Source organism: Acanthopagrus latus, chromosome 13 (genome assembly GCF_904848185.1).
Source record: "Acanthopagrus latus isolate v.2019 chromosome 13, fAcaLat1.1, whole genome shotgun sequence".
NCBI classification, from domain to species: Eukaryota; Metazoa; Chordata; class Actinopteri; order Spariformes; family Sparidae; genus Acanthopagrus; species Acanthopagrus latus.
The window spans coordinates 653,305-672,807 of NC_051051.1; the positions used below are offsets into that span (position 1 = coordinate 653,305).

The window sequence follows — 19,503 nt, forward strand, 5'->3', positions numbered from 1 at the left end:
AGGTCGGGTGGGACAAATCAACACAGGATGTTCAGCCTGGACACCGCTGTTAACTTACCAAAATAGTTAAATGACATCAAGTACACTACAAACTGTTTTTTTTTTTTTTTTTTTTTTTTTGCTTTATACGTGTTTGTTACGGGAGTAATTTATGTAACATAGTTACTTCAAGTCAAACCATGATGTTTTCCCAAACTTAGTAGTTTTAGTGCCTAAACCAAACCAACCCAAACCAACCGTACAACAAAGGTTTGGTACACCTGTCTAGCACGCTACAGTAATGTGATGCTGAGCTAATCAGTCGTTCAGGTACAACGGCGTGTTGGTTTTTGCTTGTCCTGAGCACTTGCACGCAGAAAGACAAACATGTGTGCACTCAACACCGGGTGCACACTAACGGTTTCCCACTATTCCACTAATACACAAGAGGTGGTAACAGACCAAGATGTACAGCAGTGTCCAAACAAAGACAGGTAAGAGGAAGAGCAAGCTGGTCATGGATTTATAATGCTGAAGTCTAAATACAGACAAAAATCAGCTTTGCAAGTGTTTTATGAGAAAGGAAAAGCATCCGACTTGTTACAGAGAGGAGCACCTTGGTGAGCAACATATCCTGTAGATAAGTGACTTACGTTTGTGTAGAGGAAACCCCACAGGGACTCTTTAAGTTGTAGGATGAGGTGTAAAACCGCTCTGCAGTAAAACAACTTTCTTTTAAAGTCGGTGCACTCATGGATGTAAGTGTGTGCCCATAAGTAAATAGTGATGTCAGCGGTGACTGAGAAATCCCTGTGGTTACCTGAGCAGGTGGTAGGTTCCAGTTAAGTGAGGCTGAGAAGATAAAACGCCTGTCACCAGTCGGTGGTGGGGGAGCAGGTGGCAGCTTTGTTTGTTGTGTGTTTTCTTCTTCAGCTTAAGATATTTTTATTCAACTTGCCCGGACCTGTTTGTTTCCCCAGTTTCATTCTTTCTCTTTGATAAATGCCACCTCGTTGTATCGACTCCTGCAGCTTCCTACAACATCCACGTTGTTTGCTCTGCCAAACAACACGTACAACTCTTTAAATGAGGTTTCAGCATCCTAAAAAATGATCTATATTCATTTATATGTGGGTTTGTAAGTTGGAACACCTCTACAGTAAAGCTCTGGTTTATTTTCGCTAACTAAAACTACTTGGTTACGATTAGTCATCATCAAAATAAACCAAAGTTAGTGGTTGTAAGGACACGGAACACACACTAGTTCCCAGTGTCAGCCAGGCATTAGATCACACAGTGTTTGTAGAATCATTTGTTAATCTAACTCATTCTTTATTTAATAATCTTGCAATCCAAAATATGGCCAAGCAATTTGGTTTCCTGTTTTCCCTTCCATTCAATCTCACTCATTTCAGACACGCTATAAACGGTCAGTAGCTGTGTGCTTTGAGGTTTGATGCTGTAGGCACCTCTGTAGATGCTCTCTCCATGCTCAGTACAGCTTTAACATCAAATGTGTTTGTGGTATTTATTCATTAAATGTGTAAGTTGGGAAATTCAAAATAATGAACACTTTTTTGTAGATTTGAAAACAATACAGCTACAGTGAAACAGCTCGTTGTTACCTGATTAAAAGTTGGTAATTAAACCAGGGTCAGCAATTTAACTTAAACTAATTAGAAACGGTCAGCTGAAAGGGTTGAAAGCCAAATCCATATGTGAAAAATCTTGGATGCGATATTCAACCTGTCAAAGCATATTAAATCACCAGCGTCACTCCGGGGCTCAATACAGGGGAAACTGGGGAATGTTGGAGCAATAACACTCACTGGAGAGAAGCCAGCAGAGAACTGCAATCACTGCTCCCCAGTCAGTGAGTGTTAAACAAGCCCGTCAACACATGAACAGAGAATGATGTGTGTTTGGCTTTTAAGGCTTTTATAAACTGCTAAATGTCTCCTTCAGTCATTCTGCTACCATCCAACCCTGAGCCATGTTCCAGCAAGACGTTTAAATGGACGCTGCACAGTCAGAGGTGACGGAGCAGTGACACGTCCATCCTCGGACCAGAGGCATTTTCCCAATTAGGTCTTATTAGGCTGTTTTTGCTCTTAAGAAGCTTTAGATGAAAAGTGAGCGGTCCTGTGGTGTCAGTGTGAAGGTCATCCTGTCAGTGACAGTACCAACACACTGCTGTTCTGATGAGTTTTTAATCTCTCCCTGGTCTGTGACCTTATGTGCAGCAGCCGTGTAAATTTAAGAATCAGAAAAGTCTTTAACTGGAGTCGAGCAGGAGAAAATGTTTCCCTTCCTTCTTTCCTTTCCTTTTCGTTACCAGCAGAATAGACAGATGGTCTGTCTGAGTAAGATTGCTAAATTTAGGGTGTTATACTTTTGACTCAAGAATGAGAAATGACTGATAAAATGTCAGAGGTCAGTGGCTCGGCTGTGGTGGTGACCTGACTGTGACCAGGTTCACACGGCACCATGAGTCAAAGACGAATCTGAAGTGTTGAGAGTGACGCAGAGAGCTGATGACAGAAGTGATGTAAATATGACCTGCCTTAATTTATCATCATTTCATGCATGGCTGTATCTTTTAAATGGAACTATCTCATCATTTCATATTTGAACATTTTCAAATTACAAAGTTTATACTGTGGGTTGAAAATGGCTGTAAGTGGGATTTAAGATAAAACAAAATACAAAACATACAATGTGGAATTAATTATTATACCAGTTGTTTGGAACAAACAATACATTTACAATTTGAAATATGTTTATTAGTCACTCTGTAACACACAACATTTGAATTTTATTTCATTGACCAAGCAGAAGTTAGTGAGCGAGAGGAGAATGTCAACCCTGAGGAATCTTTCTGTCTTTTGTTTTGGGAGATAATTTGTTCTTGCACTGTGAAAACATACATTTCACTACTAACTACTGAAAATATATTTGTTGAAATGCCAGTTTAAATATCTCATTACAAACATATAACCTAGAATATTGTTTAAGTCAGATAGAGGGTCGCCTCTTTTTGGAAATTGTCACTGTCAGATTCTTTAAAATGAATGAAAAGCAGGAAACATCTAATTTATTATTCTTTTTACTCCTCTGTGACGGGGCATTTGTTCAGCTGTCGGCCAAAATGTATGAATTAAACATTCTAGAAAGATTTGAACATAATCAGAAAGAAGGAAGCTAACAGGAAATGTGATGATGCTGCTCTCTGGTAGAGAACACAAACAGAATAATTCAAAGTTCTGTGTGAAGACGGCAGTTTGTGTCACTGCGTGGGTTGTAACTCAGCATGAAAAAAGCCGTCCTGAAAAAACCTTTGTAACCTTTTTGCCAGAAGAGTGCCTCAGATTTTCTTTCTTTTTAGATTTAATATTTAAATATGTGTCAACAAATAGATTGTGCCTTGCAGTAAACCCTTTTTGGATTTGGGTAAACAAACCCTTAATGCTGAAGTGTTAAAAAATGTGCATCTTTGGGGAAATCAGTGAGAATAAATATCACCATAGGCTTCGCAAAACATGAAGTGTTTGCCAAATCCATGTTTCTTATCTCAGAGACCCGAGGAACAGGAACGTGCTGTCACAGGCCCGTGATGTGAGCAGGTCATCAGGGCAGTGGTGACTAATCTCAGGTTCTCGAGGGGTTAAAGACCAGTGGCACTGGAAACTGGAAAGCTTCCACGCTGAGATGTGTCAGGGACGATCAGACCGGGTAGAAGAAAAGGATGTCGTGTCTTTAGTGGAGATTTGATAAGTAGTTGTGATGCCGACTAACGACCGTCATCTGTAAAGGAGAAGGGAGGCCGGTGAAGCTGGCCTGAGGTCACCTTGTCAAACCTGCTGGAAAACAAGTTTAAGTGGACAGCTGTGAACAGCTCACACACCAGAACGTTTCTCCTTCCACTCCAAATCTCATTCCCACTTATCCACCACAGCTTGACTTCACATCCCTCTGAGGGAAGTTTTCTGTTTTTTAAAATATATTTCCTGCCAACATTAACTATCTGGAGCCATGATGGCCTCCGTATTTGCTATTAATGATGGACAGAGTGTGTGTTTTGATTCAATAATAACAATCAACAAACTATTTTTAAAAGGAATGCAATATGCAATATGTAATATGAGGTACAGTTGGAGAGCCTTATGTGCACATCATGCACCAAGCAAAACACATTGTAGTCCATTAGCTGGCTGTTGCAGAGTAGAGCCTTCATGCATTCCTGTAAACACACTCTCACACTCAGCAGGCTGCTGGACAAATGGCCTGTGTCTGGGTCCAGCACACTCTGTAAAGTGGATATGGAGCTGTGTGCATCATTAGCCTTGGATCCAGACAGTTCCATTTAGAGGAGGGAGAATCTCTGGAGAAGGAGATCACAGAGGTTCCAGGATAATATCTTTATAACAACAACAGGATTGTGAAAATTCTCAAAGCAGGTGCTGTTACTATGAGAACACTGCAGGTAGTGTCGGGCAAAACCTCAGAGTTCATTTTAACTGTGCAATCTCGTTTCGTTTTGTTGTCTTTCCGCTTGTCCCTGAGGGTCGCGGGATGTTGCCGTTTCCCCCTAAGGGCTTACTGGGGCCAAATCCAGTGCACACAATGGGCATAGGCCAGGGTTCACCCTGGATGAGTTTCCAGCTCATCGCAGGACCCTTACTGATGTCAGTGGCTGCCACACAATGTGCCATCTGCACATGTGCAATCTTCACTTCACAAAAATCTCAGCCCGCCTGCTTTGCGCCGTATGATCCATTTCCTTGTGCACACCGTCAGCAGCTGCAGGCCGTCCAGCTCACTCACACAGGTGATTGTGAGCCCTTCTCTGTATGGCAGCAACATTCAGATGCATCGTTTAGTTGCCCAGTTGAGCTCTGATGAACCATCTGCAAGTTTAATCATCTTCTCTTGCAAACAACTTTCATCTTCTCCATGCTGGTAAATGCTTCAGTCCTCCTCTAATGTGGCAGCGACTAAGCTGCTTAGGATTTTTGTATGTTTCTTCTTTTCTTCAGTCCAGTCAGTTGTGAAACTACAGTGGTGTTGTAAAGATAAAAGACGTCCATAGACATAATATGGAGAAACTAACGGAATGATAGCATGACAGCATGTAACTGAAAGTACACTTTTCAGTTACTTCCACTGCATTGGAGGCAAATATTGTCTTTGTAAGTACTATTCTACTGAAGTACTACATGTATCTTTATTTTTTTTTTAAGTACAACTTTTTTTAGACAACACTGGTAATAATACCACTCAGAAATCTTAAATTACACCAAGGGGGCCGTGAAGAGGTGGTCTGGAGTCCACCACATGTGAAAGCACTGCAGGACTCCCTGACAAAGCGTCTGTACGACGGGAGTATGACTGTACATGTTGCCGTTTAGCAGATTGAGGTTCGGTGCAGTGCTGTGGTGAAAGGTCCGGCTGTGTGGCACTGAGGTCCATCTGATTCTGCCGTGCTGGTGTTGTTCCGAGGACGTCATAATGAAAATACACTTTGTAAGAAAAGTCTTATTCAACACTCGCCAAACTCTAATGTTCTGGGATTGTAGGTCAGGTCAGTCATTTATTACAAATTGGACGTTTAATATTTTTTTAAGGTTCATCATTTCAACTTGAAACCTGCATCTGAAGAAAGCCATTGTGGCTTAGTGGGTCAGGACAGCAGGTTTGGATCCTGTTTGGAGCGTAACATTATAATGCTCTCTGTTATTTTACACTGAACTCACTCTTTTATTTTCCTTTTCTCTGCAGTTTTCTGTCCCTGTTTGGTTTAGGAAACTAAAATGTGCCTTTTCCCACATTAAACACATGTTTTTTCTCCCATGTGTGTCTTCTTCTGGTCTTTTTCACATAAGTTGCAAGGCTATGACATCACAACATGATTGGTCAGGTTCAAAGATGACCCTGGAGCAACATTAATTATGACAGCAGGGCGGCAGTATCAGATCGTGCACTGTGGTTACATGGAAGGAGCCACAGCGATCCTCAGACAACGCTTGTGATGGACTGCTCGCACATTCTCGTTAGCTGTCAACAGCATCAACAGTATCTATCACCACAGTACAGTGCACATTACACAAAGCAGTCCTATGGGTGTTAGTCATGGATCATCTGCACCAAACTGTGATGAAATGGATCAAAACACAGGCTGTGATTAAATCTATTTTACCTAAATCCCCACAGTCACAACTCCTGTTCCCAGTGTGCTGGGAAAATACAATTCTCCTTAGATCCAATTTCTGTGCAATAAGAACGGCTGAACAAGTGGAATATTTCCTCTCTAGTAGCAAACTCAGCTGCAGGTATGTTTAGGAGGGAAAGAATGCTTTCACTTTTGCCAAGGGAAATACAGTAAATTGGATGGGAAGGATTAGGTTGAAAATATTAAAATTCTGGGTAAATCCTTGTACCACTGGAGAACATAAATTGTTAGGGCCCAGCTCTGGCCCTGTCACACATACTGCCTGACAGCTGACTGAGCGCAGGCTGTGCCAGTGTGTAAGGGTGCAGACACTCACTCTGACACGAATAAAAGACAGAAGAGAGTAACCAGTGAAGAAAGGAAGGGATTACTCACAACTCTCTATCTCGAGCGTACAGTTCTGCTCATCCAGTGGATACCTTCTCAGGTCCATCATACACGCAGCGGTGGTGGTGATCCTGGAAACAGACACAAGATACAATGATGGAGTTGAATGTTGAGTTCACAGCACTGTGGTAGAATTTCATAGACAGCAAATCCGATGTTTGGAATCAGAGTAGGAATGAAAGTAAATCCAGCATCTCGTCTATCAGATGTAAGCTGGGAGGGTTAACCGTCAGTCTGTGGGCCCTGGAGTGATCACCAAGAGCCTCTTCTGTACCATTTCAGTTTTTATCACTGTGGAAGGTCATAAAGGTTCATACACATCAACATTTTATAGAGAGGAAACAGATAAAAATGGAAAAAGAATAATCACATTTAAAAGAGGTTTATGTATCCATGGGATTATAAAATGTACCGATATGGAGTCTTGTTTGGAAATGTTCCACTATATTATGAAAACGTTCATTGAAATGTATCTCTGCAAACATTTTCAAGAGAAATAAGCAATCCGGTTTTTAAATTGCTTAAACATATTTTGTGCTTTTCTTTGTAGAGTTTGTACAGGTGGTCACGTTCAGCACAACTGGTTTGAATAAAGTCGCCTTCACCTCAACTTCATTCATGTGAGGTGCAACATAATGCAATGATAATAAATACAACCTGACCCGACCAGAATGCTTCACGCAGCTGCTGATAAACATTGAATGGGAAGTGTGGATATGACGGATGTTGCGGGCATGTAACATTACTATTTAACTACACGTCACAAGCACGATGACCATTTATTATCCACAGAGTCATGAGTGTCCAAACCAGACCCCCAAATCTTCAGAACCTCTTTGTGTGAATGCAGGAGCCTTTGTGTGTTTGGGGGCCGGCAACAGCAGTGGTGGGAACTCCATTGGAGATTACAGGGCCGAAGCTAATCCTGATGTCCCAGTTTTAGCATTGTTTGGATAATCCTGTGGGGTCTCCTGTCAGGCCCCTCCTGAGATGCGTGTCACTGCAGGGATCAAATTCGCTGGCAACAACAGACCAGAGATAACAGTGGTAGTTTCTGAACTCTGACTAATGCATGTCATGTCGCTGTGGAATGAAAGTGTTTTACAACCTGGTGACATCACAAAGACATTACAGGTCAAAATGATTGCCTGTGTTAATATTAACCACTTCTAATATATCCAGAAGAAAGAAGAAGAAGAAGAAGAAGAAGAAGAAGAAGAAGAAGAAGAAGAAGAAGAAGAAGAAGAAGAAGAAGAAGAAGAAATAAAACATCATGCACATCAATTCAGAAACATTTGAATGGTTTTCAGTTAGAAACATCTGGCAGGCCAGTGGTGGCTGCCCTGATATGAACCTGAAATATACATTCAGACGCTTTATTTGAGAGATTCACAAAGCTCTCTGACTCGATTTGACTGACAGTACTCTGCTTTGTGAACATTGTTGTCGAGTGTTGTATGAATATACAAGAATAAAAAAAGATGGTGGGAGGTTCTTTTATGTTCTTGCCACTCCAAAACAAAGCGCCTGTTATATTTCAAGTTGTTCACCGTTAAACTGTCACTTGAGACAGAAGAGCATCTGAGGTGCCAGTTCAGCTCCTCAACAACACACAACACAGTGACGTGTCGACTTTGAGGCGATGAAATTATCCTCCTTCTGCATCTCAAGACACCCATGAAGTTTAATGGATGCAACATTCCTATAATATAATATGTTTCATACACATTAATAAGCAAATGAAATCCTCTTTGAATGTGATGTAAATCAAGGGAGATTCCCTCCATCATTCCCGATATGGGACCAGTGGAATCAGATTGAAGTGCGCTGTTATATATTTCTACCCGACACTGTTCATTTACAATAGGTCTCAGACTCATCGTTGACTTAACAAGTTTCATCTCAGGAAGTATTTAAATGACAAATGCAATGAAATGGGATCTATTTCTAATCTCCTGCACCTGAGGAGCCACACATCAACAGTGCCTCAGTGTATGGAGCATGCTGAGAGGAAAGATCAATACGGCTGTAGATTATTAACTCCAATTTAACCAGGACAGCTTGGAGGGTGATTGTACAGACTTACACAGAGGCTTTAGGTAAAAGGCACAGTGGAGCATAAAGTGACACCTCAGGCTTCACTATTTGACTTTCCCTGAGGCAGAATCCAATTCTGACATAAAAACATGCCATAAAGTTGGCGATGGTAAATTGGATTTCAGTCCTGTAAGTGTTGAGAGGAAATCCGATAACATTCTAGTCCTGTAGCGTGCAAGAAAAGTGTTATGTTCCTTTTTTAAATGACATACTCTGACATACATATGATTTTAAAACAGAAAAACACGTGTTGACCTGAAACGTTCATGTGCCGTCTTCATGACCTGAAGCCAAATAATGTAAAACTTAAACAATCTGTGCTATTGAAACAGTCTGATGGATGAGACACTGAGCCTGTCTTTACTCAGAGAGCTGCTTCAAACATCACTATGAATTCACTTGATAAAAAAGAGACTGTTGTCTACTGTCAATCCTGAAGCTTCAAGAATCTGAATTATTCACAGAATCATTTCTAATGAATCTAATTCACTTTGTACACTGACAGGCTCTAGCATGGTAAGTGCCTCTATAACAGCTGCAAACTGCAGTGGCCTTGGTGCTATAACCTTTATCATCCCTATCATGTTTTATGTATACATATATGTCAGCATTATCCTTCCAGTCACTATCAAAACAAATTGACAGGGACGGATAATAAGGGATAATAACAGCGAGCAAGCATGAGTGGATAGATAAGGTTATGTTGTCCATCAGACTTTGTGGAGGGAACATACGGACCAGGCTGTGAGTAATAGGCTGCCATTCTTCCCCTGGCTTTGGTCTCATGCGAGGAGCTCGACTCCCACTGAGGGAGTTGCCACAGAGCAGCACAGCATGGTGGGTAATCGTCTAGGCACACCTGACAACATAGATACATTTGTGCCAGAGGAGAGGCTCATCTTGAATCCAATCCTCTGTTACACAGCAGAGATAATCACCCTGTGTCTCTCTCTCTCTTCTACTATCTGGTCTCTCTCTCTCAATGTTCCATTATTCAGACCAACAGCCACTGCACAGCCAATCTCTTTGCATCTCATAACGTAAATGTTCTCTAAAATGCACGCCATGAAATTGTATTTTGGACCCTGTGTGTGATATCATTTGTTGTTAAGCTTTTCAGATGATGATGCAGCAGTATGACAGTACTGAGCTGCTGTGGTCACTTTTCCACTTCTTCCTGTAAATCATCTGTGTCCAAGCAACTGATCTCACAGCAGGCACCATATGGTGAACAGGTGGGACCACATCAACCCGATTCAAGACAGTCCATGGGATATATGCAGTAAATCTGAGGTCAAACGAAAACCATAGCAAATAGAACATATTAGTTATTTCAGTATAGATATTGTATATCATCTTCTCTCCCAGAGGACAGTCCTCATCGCTGTCCATCACTAACATACACAGAACTCCGAAAACCTGCCTCACACCCCAGTCAGTCAAATGACGACTGTCCACTGGCTGAAGAACAAACTTCCACAATGTGCCAACAGACACAAAGATTTCTTTTTACCTAACCCTGACAACATTTCCTTATCTTCCTTTCTTTCTGTCTCTCTTGTCCCCTGTCTTTTGTCAGCATTTATTTCCCTCTGATGGATTTGCTGCTGGTGATGGGGCTCCGTGGCTTCCAAGTGTTTAACCAAGGAGCAAATTGCTGGTTACTTTCTGGCAACTTTCTGATCTCTGTGTCAAGACAGAGTCAGTGGTGTAGAACTGAGAGCAGGAGCCTCTGGCAGAGTCTCTGCTAACACTGTGGAGAGGAAAGGTTCTGCATGTCTGTGTGGGGTCAGGCTGGTGTTTGTGCTCCTGCACATGTTTGTTATGTTGCTGTCACTCTCACACTGTGTGTGTGTGTGTGTGTGTGTGTGTGTGTGTGTGTGTGTGTGTGTGTGTGTGTGTGTGTGTGTGTGTGTGTGTGTGTGTGTGTGTGTGTAAGTGCCTGACTGTGTTTGCAGCTGTCTGGCTCTCCATTTACCCACACATACTTTGCCACTTGTCCCATCCATTACATGATGCACAGCCACATTTCTTGCTCAGTCTTAGTCCTTGGTTGCCTGGTTACTGCCTGAGGACACTGCCAACCGCACCGACTGAGCCCCATATGTTGCGTCACCTGCAGTGGCCCTCCGTATTCACCAGACTGTGCTCAAAGACTCCGTTCCTGGATGGATAAAACTTGTGAGGTCAAATCAGGGCCAAGTATCCTTAAGGGATTCCAGCAGTCAGTGGGACTGAGGCCAAGTGAACACTGCTGGTAACTCTGAACAGACGCGCTCGGTGGAAAGTAAATAAGTAGATATAACTTTATATTAAAGTGACTTAAATACAGAGTATGTGCCTGGTCACTTATTACTGCTGTCAACTGATCCTCATCCCACTCTGTTACTTTGCAGAGTCAGATTTTACAGACAAAACACTGGATAGCCTCATAACCGACCCAGCTCTCCACGCTCCAAGCTATCACTCCCTTAATAAGGTATGAATACCTTCTGCATTCAAAGCAGTTGTTCTAACACTGCGGTACATCCAGTTATGCTTCCATAAAGGATCTTAACACCTCTCTTTCATGGCCTGCAGAGTTCTATCAGTATCATTCAGAGACACTAAATGTGCTACGTGCCAGAAAAACATTACTTGATATTTAAGATAATGACAGCATCCAGAGAGCACTCGTCCCCCGGAGCCAGCTGGTTCCCACCTACAGCCTACCAAGAAAACATAGGGAGTAGGATGCCCACAGAAAACAAATCACTTGGATGCTGTAACACTAATCACATATTCAGCAGAAATAACTGCGGTTTAATGTTGGAAGGCAAAATGTTTCATCAACACGTTATCGTTTAATAAAGTCAGATAGCTGCTGCTCATTTCTCTCCTTAACGGTTAGAGAAGCAGTCGTACTCTCACTCTCCCTTTGCTCACTAATCCTCAGTGACAAACACACGACTCGGTTCAGCATTCAGCTCTATCCTGCAGCAAATAACCCCGATAAGGAACACAGGCAGCACCGGCTTCACATGTGCCTTCTCAGGTCCACCCAGCTAAAAATGCAGAGAAGCACATTTGTTTTTATCAGTTGCTTTTGCATTTCTATTTGACTTCCTGAAGTCACTTCCTGCTGTTTGCTGTATGTTTCTTCACTGGTTAAAGAACGTCCTTGAAATGGTTCTGAAGATCGATGCTCGGCTGTGAGGAACGATGTGAAGACAGAACACTAGTTTGTTTGTCAACAGGATGTGAGCATGGTGCTGTTTGCCTTTTAGCCGACACAATGAATCCGCGGGGTGAATTGGAAGTTGAATGGCAAATACAGTAAGTGTGTGTGTGAATATTCATCAGCTGTTTGTACATTCTGTGTGCGGCGTTCTCTATTATCAGCATCGCTGGACTCGCTGCATCCAATTACATTTCCAATAAAGTCCCTCAATGGGAAGATTCTCCTTTTCAACAATGCATCTGGCTGTTTGTGTTTACAGATAGTGTGGCCAGTATTTCCATATTAAAGTATGAATAGTGTGTTTCTGAGAGAACAAACTGTGAACTGTGATGCCCAGGTTGCTATTAGCAGCACTACACTGTGGGCCACTTGAGAGAAGAGGTGTTGGTGCCATATTCCTCTTAAAGTCTGATCTAAAATTTGTTTTTTAAGCTGTAAATAAATATGCAGTTTGTCTAGTCTGAGTTTGCTTCCTGAAGTGCTGTTTCCTCTTCTTACAAAGCACTTTTTGAATGTGTGATTTTTTCACATTGTTTCCTCAGAGTATTAAGACATTCCTTCTTTTCAGAAGAGTTAGATGCTGTGGCACATATCAAGAAAGTACTTTAACACCTTATGTGGCTCCAGACGAAGCTGCACGTAATCTGATAAATGATCTCCACCACTGATGTTACTCTGGGCCTAATGTGCATTGTGGGTAATGTAGGCGCCGGGCTTGAAAAAGAAAGAAGAATCTGTGAAATAAAAAAAGGCAATTCCTCTGATTGTGCTGCATCGATTTTGATCATTTGTTTTGAACTGTTCATGGGTCCGAAAGTGTTACCAGATGACTACTGTTCAAAATGTGATGCCTACATTACCCACAATGCAATTTAGCCACTGAGAGGCATCACATTGCATACAGCTTCCTCTGGAGCCACAGAAGGCTTCATACTGCTTTGTTGACATATACAGAAGTTCTCCTCAAGACAACTTCTCCTGCAAACACATTTGATTGTGTTAAATTGGTGGAGTTTCCCTTTAATGTTCAAAACAAAACACCAGATGTTATCATTGAGTTTAGATGCTGAATATGATATACAGCATATTACAATGATATATGTGTGCTAATAGTTAAGATGTTTCCTACATGAATCCTTTCTATGTTAAAATAACGATCACAGCACTTTTCATTGTTAATAGCGATGGATGTGTGGAGGGACCCACTGAGAGTGCCTGAATTTTGTGCTGCGCCTCTGCCTGCAATAACCCAATTTTCATCTCAGGGACCATTAAAGTTTCATGTGGTCTAATCTAATTTATTGGCATAATAAATTAAATAAGTACATAATTTGTATTAGGCGTTCAGGGGACAGTAATATGCTGTATCTGCATGGGCTGCGTCGATTTGAATGCACTCACAGACATGCGCAAGATCCCATGACCCATTTTAGGATTTGTAAAAATCTGGTCATCCTACTTACATGATATTGAGTGTCAAGGGTGATGGATTTCTTTTCCCAGTTTCAGTCTAATCCCACTTCATCCAAAGTAATATTTGCACTGACTTTGTATCATAGATTCTGCAGTGAATGGAGAGTGTGCAAACCCAGATTCCAAGTGATTATGGATTTTTCATTTGCATATTGGATTAAATGGTTTGGTTGATAGTGTAGGTCATCCGTTTTAACTCAAATGACCCGACACAGAGATGATTTCTATAATTTGAGTTCTATTTCAGAATAATCTGGCCTCAGAATGTTCTGGTGCCTCTCTAGCCTTCTTCTGCGTACTTCCATCTTCTTTTGTTGTTCCAGGAAACGAGCACACAAGCTCTGATGTGAGACACTTGGACGCACTGATCGAGTAAAATCTTATTAAATGTAATATAAGTGAAGTTGCTATGGTACCATGTTGATGTCCCAGGGGAGTGACAGTATTCTGGGTACAATATGTCCAGGAAGTTGTTATGTCCCACTGCAATAAGCCTCAAAAAGATTCAAAACAACAACATCATCAGACCGCTTCACAATCTGTCAGGCTGTGTGCTCGGTGCTGTGTGGACTTTGTTCTCTGATGCATTATGCTTTGCTTTTCATCAAATCAAGTGTCTGCAAATGTGTTAAATCCTGCTATGATTCTGGAAGAAAAGTTGTGTCAGGAAACCAACTGTAAACTTGACAAGAAGATTTCTGATTTAATATGAAGGCAAGAAAATATATCAGTGATCATAGAAAACATAATTCTCTAACATCTGATTATAATTCACTCTGGCATAATTGGAGTGTGAAGGTTCTTTGCAGTGAGGATGTGATCTGATTACTGTGCTTCTGTTTGGAACAAAAGGCCTGAAGTGGGTCAGTTCAGGGATGTATTCAGGATCATTCAGGCAGGTTCTTTTCTTTCTTCTTAAACTCAAGAACTTAACACAAGAAAAGTAAAATGTGACTGACTGTGTTTGTGAGGGCAAAAGAGCTGCTTGTATGTTCTGTAGGCTGCAATTATTTCCTCTCTGTTATAGATGTCTCCTTATTCATCTCCTGCCTTTCTCAAGTTCACTCCTCCTCCCTCTCCTTCCTCCTCTTCCTTCTGTCAGACGTCAGCAGAGATGTTTCTGCAGTAAAAGAGACTCAAACATCCTGAACACTGTGACAGGTCAGTGGATGAGTAATGAAGATGGACAACATTGATGAAAAAGACCGAAGAGAGCAATACTGAAAAGGTTTCCATCTAATCCCTCTTTAAAGCCCTCTCTCCTTCCTTTTTTGTCTCGCTGTCTTCCCTCTCTCTCTGTTTAATATCAATCTCCCACAGCAGAGCCAATGCGCTGCCGTGATGGCCATTAAGACGTTATGGTTTTCAATAACTTTTTATCGAGTTTGGGCATCAGAGGCCTATTTGCAAAATGAACTGATGAGGCATCAGTGAGGTGTGAGAAGTGCACTGTAATCATGTAAACTTTGAGAGGTTGGAACTCAGTGGAATGGCTCAATCAATTTATATTGCACGACAGGGGATAGTATCTGGCAACTGGAAACCAGATGGGATGTGTCATATTAACATATCAAACATGCAAAAAGAAGTCAGCTGAGGAAAATATTCCAAGAATGGCCTCCCTGAAGGATGTTCACACGGAAATCAAACCTGATGTTTTTTGTCAAAGTCGAGTCTTTGTAGCTTTGAATTGCTGCATGTTGAGAACTGTCACCAACTGATAAATCCACCATCCACCATCCATCATCCATCATCCATCATCCATCAAGAGACCTCCACAATTATAACCACAGGCCTTTTTGAATTGCTCTTTGTTAGGGAGCATTACTAGATAAATGGATGTTTCAGTCATCTCACAATCCAAATCTCTGTTTCAGTCGACAGTAATGTTAATTTGATTCATTGTTAGTAGTTTCTCTCATTGAAAGGAAGAATAGAAGGTCTTTTCCTTCTCAGCATCTACAGTGATGTGTCGGAGGATGTATTCGATTGACAATGGCACCATCAAGCTAAACAATGAAGCCGGAATCATTATGGGATGAGTTGGGAATTCTTAAAATTGGACCTTTAATGTGCTACGGTCCCTGGTCATGTCTTTTTGGGCTGTTTGGTGTCGGTTCATTTGGTGTGCTGTGGTTTGAAGTTAAGAAGGAAACATGAGCAGGAATGTTGTTCCTGGAAATGTTGGGCTGCTGTGTGACGAGGTGGTCCGCCTCTGGTGGAACCATGAAGCAATAGTTTGGGGGAAGAACTTTTAATCACGACTGATAAACTGCATAAACACATTACTCTGTTTATATTAGCTGGAGTTTTCTTCCCCTTTCCAGCTTCAAGAAGCATTCTTAGGACTAGATGACACTCTGAGGACTTACTGTTTATTAAGTCATAGAAATGTATCAAATACTTATTTTTTATTTATATTATCAGAAATATAAATGTTACCTTTCTGAGTTTAAATTTAAAAAAACTACAGAGTGCACCTTTAAAGTGTAAATCATTGTATCGATTGTCATGTTCTCTGTCTAGGGATCCAGCTGGTTAATTCACAGATGGAAGGGCCAATCAGGAAGCTGGGTAACATAAACATTAATTTTCAATTTGATTAAATTTCATTTGAACTTGAAAACTGCTTTTTATGGTTCTGCAGAAGATTTGAGCCTAACAGGAAGTTGCACATCCTGTAAATGAGGACATAAGAAGTTCAGGTCATCAACATTATCATTTTCTGCTGGGGGCAATATTGTACCTTACATCAGTGATTTTTTCATCTGGCTCTAATGAGATAATTACTGACTAACTCCGACGCAGCAGTCATTGACTCACTGTTGTATTACTGTAACCAGGAGGCAAGTTGACCGATTTTTCTCCCAGGTAAGTTCAGGTGTGTTTGATATTAAACATATAAAGTTACCTGACAACAGATGATGTGATTTCACATGTAAATATCAACACATAGATCTTGTTGTGTGGTCAAAAATGTTATTTGAAGAGATACAAATCTCACCTTAGGCCGTACAGTACGGTACCGTCCGGGTGCAGCCGAATCATTCTATTTTTCACTGTGACACCATGAACAAACGATTTCTTGTCGTTGAGGAAGTAGGTGTCAGGGACCCAGAGCTGGTCAGCCACCCGGTTATCTAAGGTGAGGTTGAGAGGGATCTCAGAGTACGACAGCCGCTTGTCTCGCCAGGCCTGCTGGAAGTACATCGTCAATGTGTAGTCCTGAAAGTGCACAGAGAGAGGGCAAAAAAGGACAGAGAGGGGAAGAAGGGAGGGAAAGAGACAGAATGACAGAGGAGAAGGAAGAGATGCAGTCAGGAGAGAGACAGAAAGAGAGAAAGAGAGAGAGGAAGATGGATGGCAAAAAGTAGAGAAGAGATGGAGAGACAAGAGAGAGAGAAGAGAGGGTTACCCCAAAAAGCAAGCATTTCACACTGCCGCTCCACTGCAGGCTCTCAGATGAGACTGGACGCAGCTTCAATATTGGATGAAGTTCACTTAAAAGCAAATGGAACAGTAGCAGTACAGAACTCTCAGCACAAAGCAGCGGGGAATATTGCTTTTCATAGAAACATGAGGTTAAGACAGACAGTGTGAAGAGTGTGTACGTGTCAGCGAGGGGAAGAGAGACCGAGACAGATGGTAAGGGTTTGGTGTGTGTGTGTGTGTGTGTGTGTGTGTGTGTGTGTGTGTGTGTGTGTGTGTGTGTGTGTGTGTGTGTGTGTGAATATATGATAAAATAGTGTGCGGCTTGTTCAGTTGGCTTATTGTGTGTGTGTCTGTGCGTGATGTGACACACATACAAAGAAACGGACCACATGTTCCCATGAAAATAACCTCGGAGCAAACCTTAAAAAAAAAACTGTTTTGCTAAAATATCCTATATGCTCTACTTGCTTTGACAGTTTCTGTCTTTCTGGGATTAAGAATTGTTTGTGAAGTGGGCTCAATATGTTGCACTTGCATAACATATTCACTCATTTTCTCCTGTTTGCCCTCCCAGAACTAGAGTGTAGACGAACCCCTCGCATCACATCCGGTCATGTGCTGACAGCTTATAGTCTTTGAGGCACTCGACATGTCCGCTTTACGGAGCAGACTAAGACATGAAATCCTGTTGGACATAAGATGCATAGTTCTTAAAAAAGGAGAAACATATACAGTGTATGCAATGAATGAGTTCCTTTCCAACAACATCAGAAATGTTTGTTGTGGATGGAATGTAGAAGATTTGCATGCAGCAGAGTTACTGAGGCAATCTAAAATCCTTACGGTTTATCTTTATGCAAATCATAGTTACATTCACATTTGTACATGTCATGGGCCTGGTACCATAAAAAAACATCTCCAGTAAATGTGTCATATCGCTTTCACATGACATGTTTCTGACCTGACTGTCATATCGAGGCAGTCTGCGGCTGCTTCTGAACATTTAGAAGTATAAAAGCCGGTGGACCTGGAGGCAAATGGTTACAGAAGCATAGTGTTGTCTCAACATAAACTACAAAATGTAACAGGTAAAATGTAAAGTTGCACCATATCTGTGTATCACAGACAGTTCCATCATCTATTCTGATGACTGGGGAGCTTGTTGAGCTTGTTATACGACAGCAATGAGTCAATTAATTTAACTGAATAAGGTTACAAGAGTCCTAAAAAATGACTAGAAAACTGCACGGCAGTTTCTTTTAAACTGTCAAAATGTCTTTTATGTCCCGGTGTGCTCATGTTAGACCTTAAAAACAAACTCTGATGTAATGTGGCATCAAGCCTTCATCAGGTCTCAAGAAACAGAAGTCCCTCTGTGTGCTTGAGTTTGTTTTCATCTAAACACAGTAACACTGACAGACCTCCTGATATACAGGTCAGTAAATTCATCTGAAAAGCCGTCAGCGTATTGAGTGTGATCATACAAGGACACAGTTTCTGTCGTTTTTTTTAAGATGGCACACACGAAACCTGAAATACATAAAGTGCATTAATAATTGATAAACACGTAGAGGAAGTTCTGTAAGTTGCAGTAAAATTCCCTGATGGTAAATCTGGGACAGAATGAAACAGTCAAGCCAGCAGCCAGACGCTCATGTAGCTCACTGAGGTAAGACGCCCACCAATCATCCATGAAAAATGAAGTTAAATAAACTTGCTGTCTCAGGGAACTTTTTTGTCATGACTGGCACATCCACATCCTGGCAAAGAGGCTGAACATGCATTTTTGAATTTGCCCGTCGGCTACAGATCTGACATCTCACAGCACCTTGGGAACTGGAGGCTGGGATATTGACTAGATGAAGTCAGGGAAAACAGGAGCAGCTTTTCACACCAAAGTTCTTGTTTGACTTAAATGGGTTTTGTCACAATGTTGTCGTTGTTTACGCGTTATTTGGCTTGGGGAGCTGCCACCACGAGGCTGAGAGTTGAGGTTTTGTTTCAAATACATAAATAGCATAGTGGCAATTCTGGCTTTCAGCACTGTAATTGGACTTGGAATGGGAACAAACTGGATCTGGAAAATCCAGGGTGAAGTGCTGTGTGGGAGCTTCCATCTTGAAGGCCTTCTTTTAAGAAAAGGAAAGAGTGAATGCCTTACTTAGGTTAGGACCCATGACAGGGTCTGTAGAAGCTCCATGAGGTGTTTAGGACTGATGCAAAAATGAGGTTGCATGTTTGTTTGTTTTTTTAGACTCAAATATCAACATATGAATAAGGACATCAATAATTATGTCTTATCAGAAAGAACAATTATTGTCCTGCAAAACATCATGAATGGTTTCTGCCTGGGGAAGACATGAGTACACCTGCAGTTTGATATACGCGAAGACAATCTGGAGGGCTGCAGAGAACAACACGGTTCTTTCAATGCTGCACGTATTCAAACGATCTGTCATTCTTCAGAGAATCATAACAAGGAACATAACAGGGAAACAGAAATAGAATAATAATCCTATAGGTAGTATTTCTCACACAACAACAAATAACTACAGAGATCTGAAGTCTGGGTGTCTTTCTGCTTCCACTGACAGATCCTCGGCTGCACGTGCTGCCTTCCCAACACTTCATCCCCAGTCGCTGGTTACGTAACAGCTCACACTCCGCTCTCACTGGCACGCTGCAC

General features: G+C 41.5%; 1 protein-coding gene across 2 annotated transcripts in view; it reads right to left on the bottom strand.

The window, feature by feature from the left end:
• The window catches only part of LOC119031956 (gamma-aminobutyric acid receptor subunit beta-2), a 62,369-nt gene that overhangs the window by 16,941 nt on the left and 25,925 nt on the right, over nt 1-19,503 (bottom strand). For both annotated transcript variants that reach the window (XM_037120806.1, XM_037120805.1), the window contains 2 exons: nt 16,390-16,610; nt 6,584-6,666 (listed from right to left, as the gene is read on the bottom strand). In XM_037120806.1, the coding sequence (XP_036976701.1) occupies nt 6,584-6,666; nt 16,390-16,595 (289 nt within the window). In that variant the 5' untranslated portion in view covers nt 16,596-16,610. The remainder of the gene's footprint in view (nt 1-6,583; nt 6,667-16,389; nt 16,611-19,503) is intronic.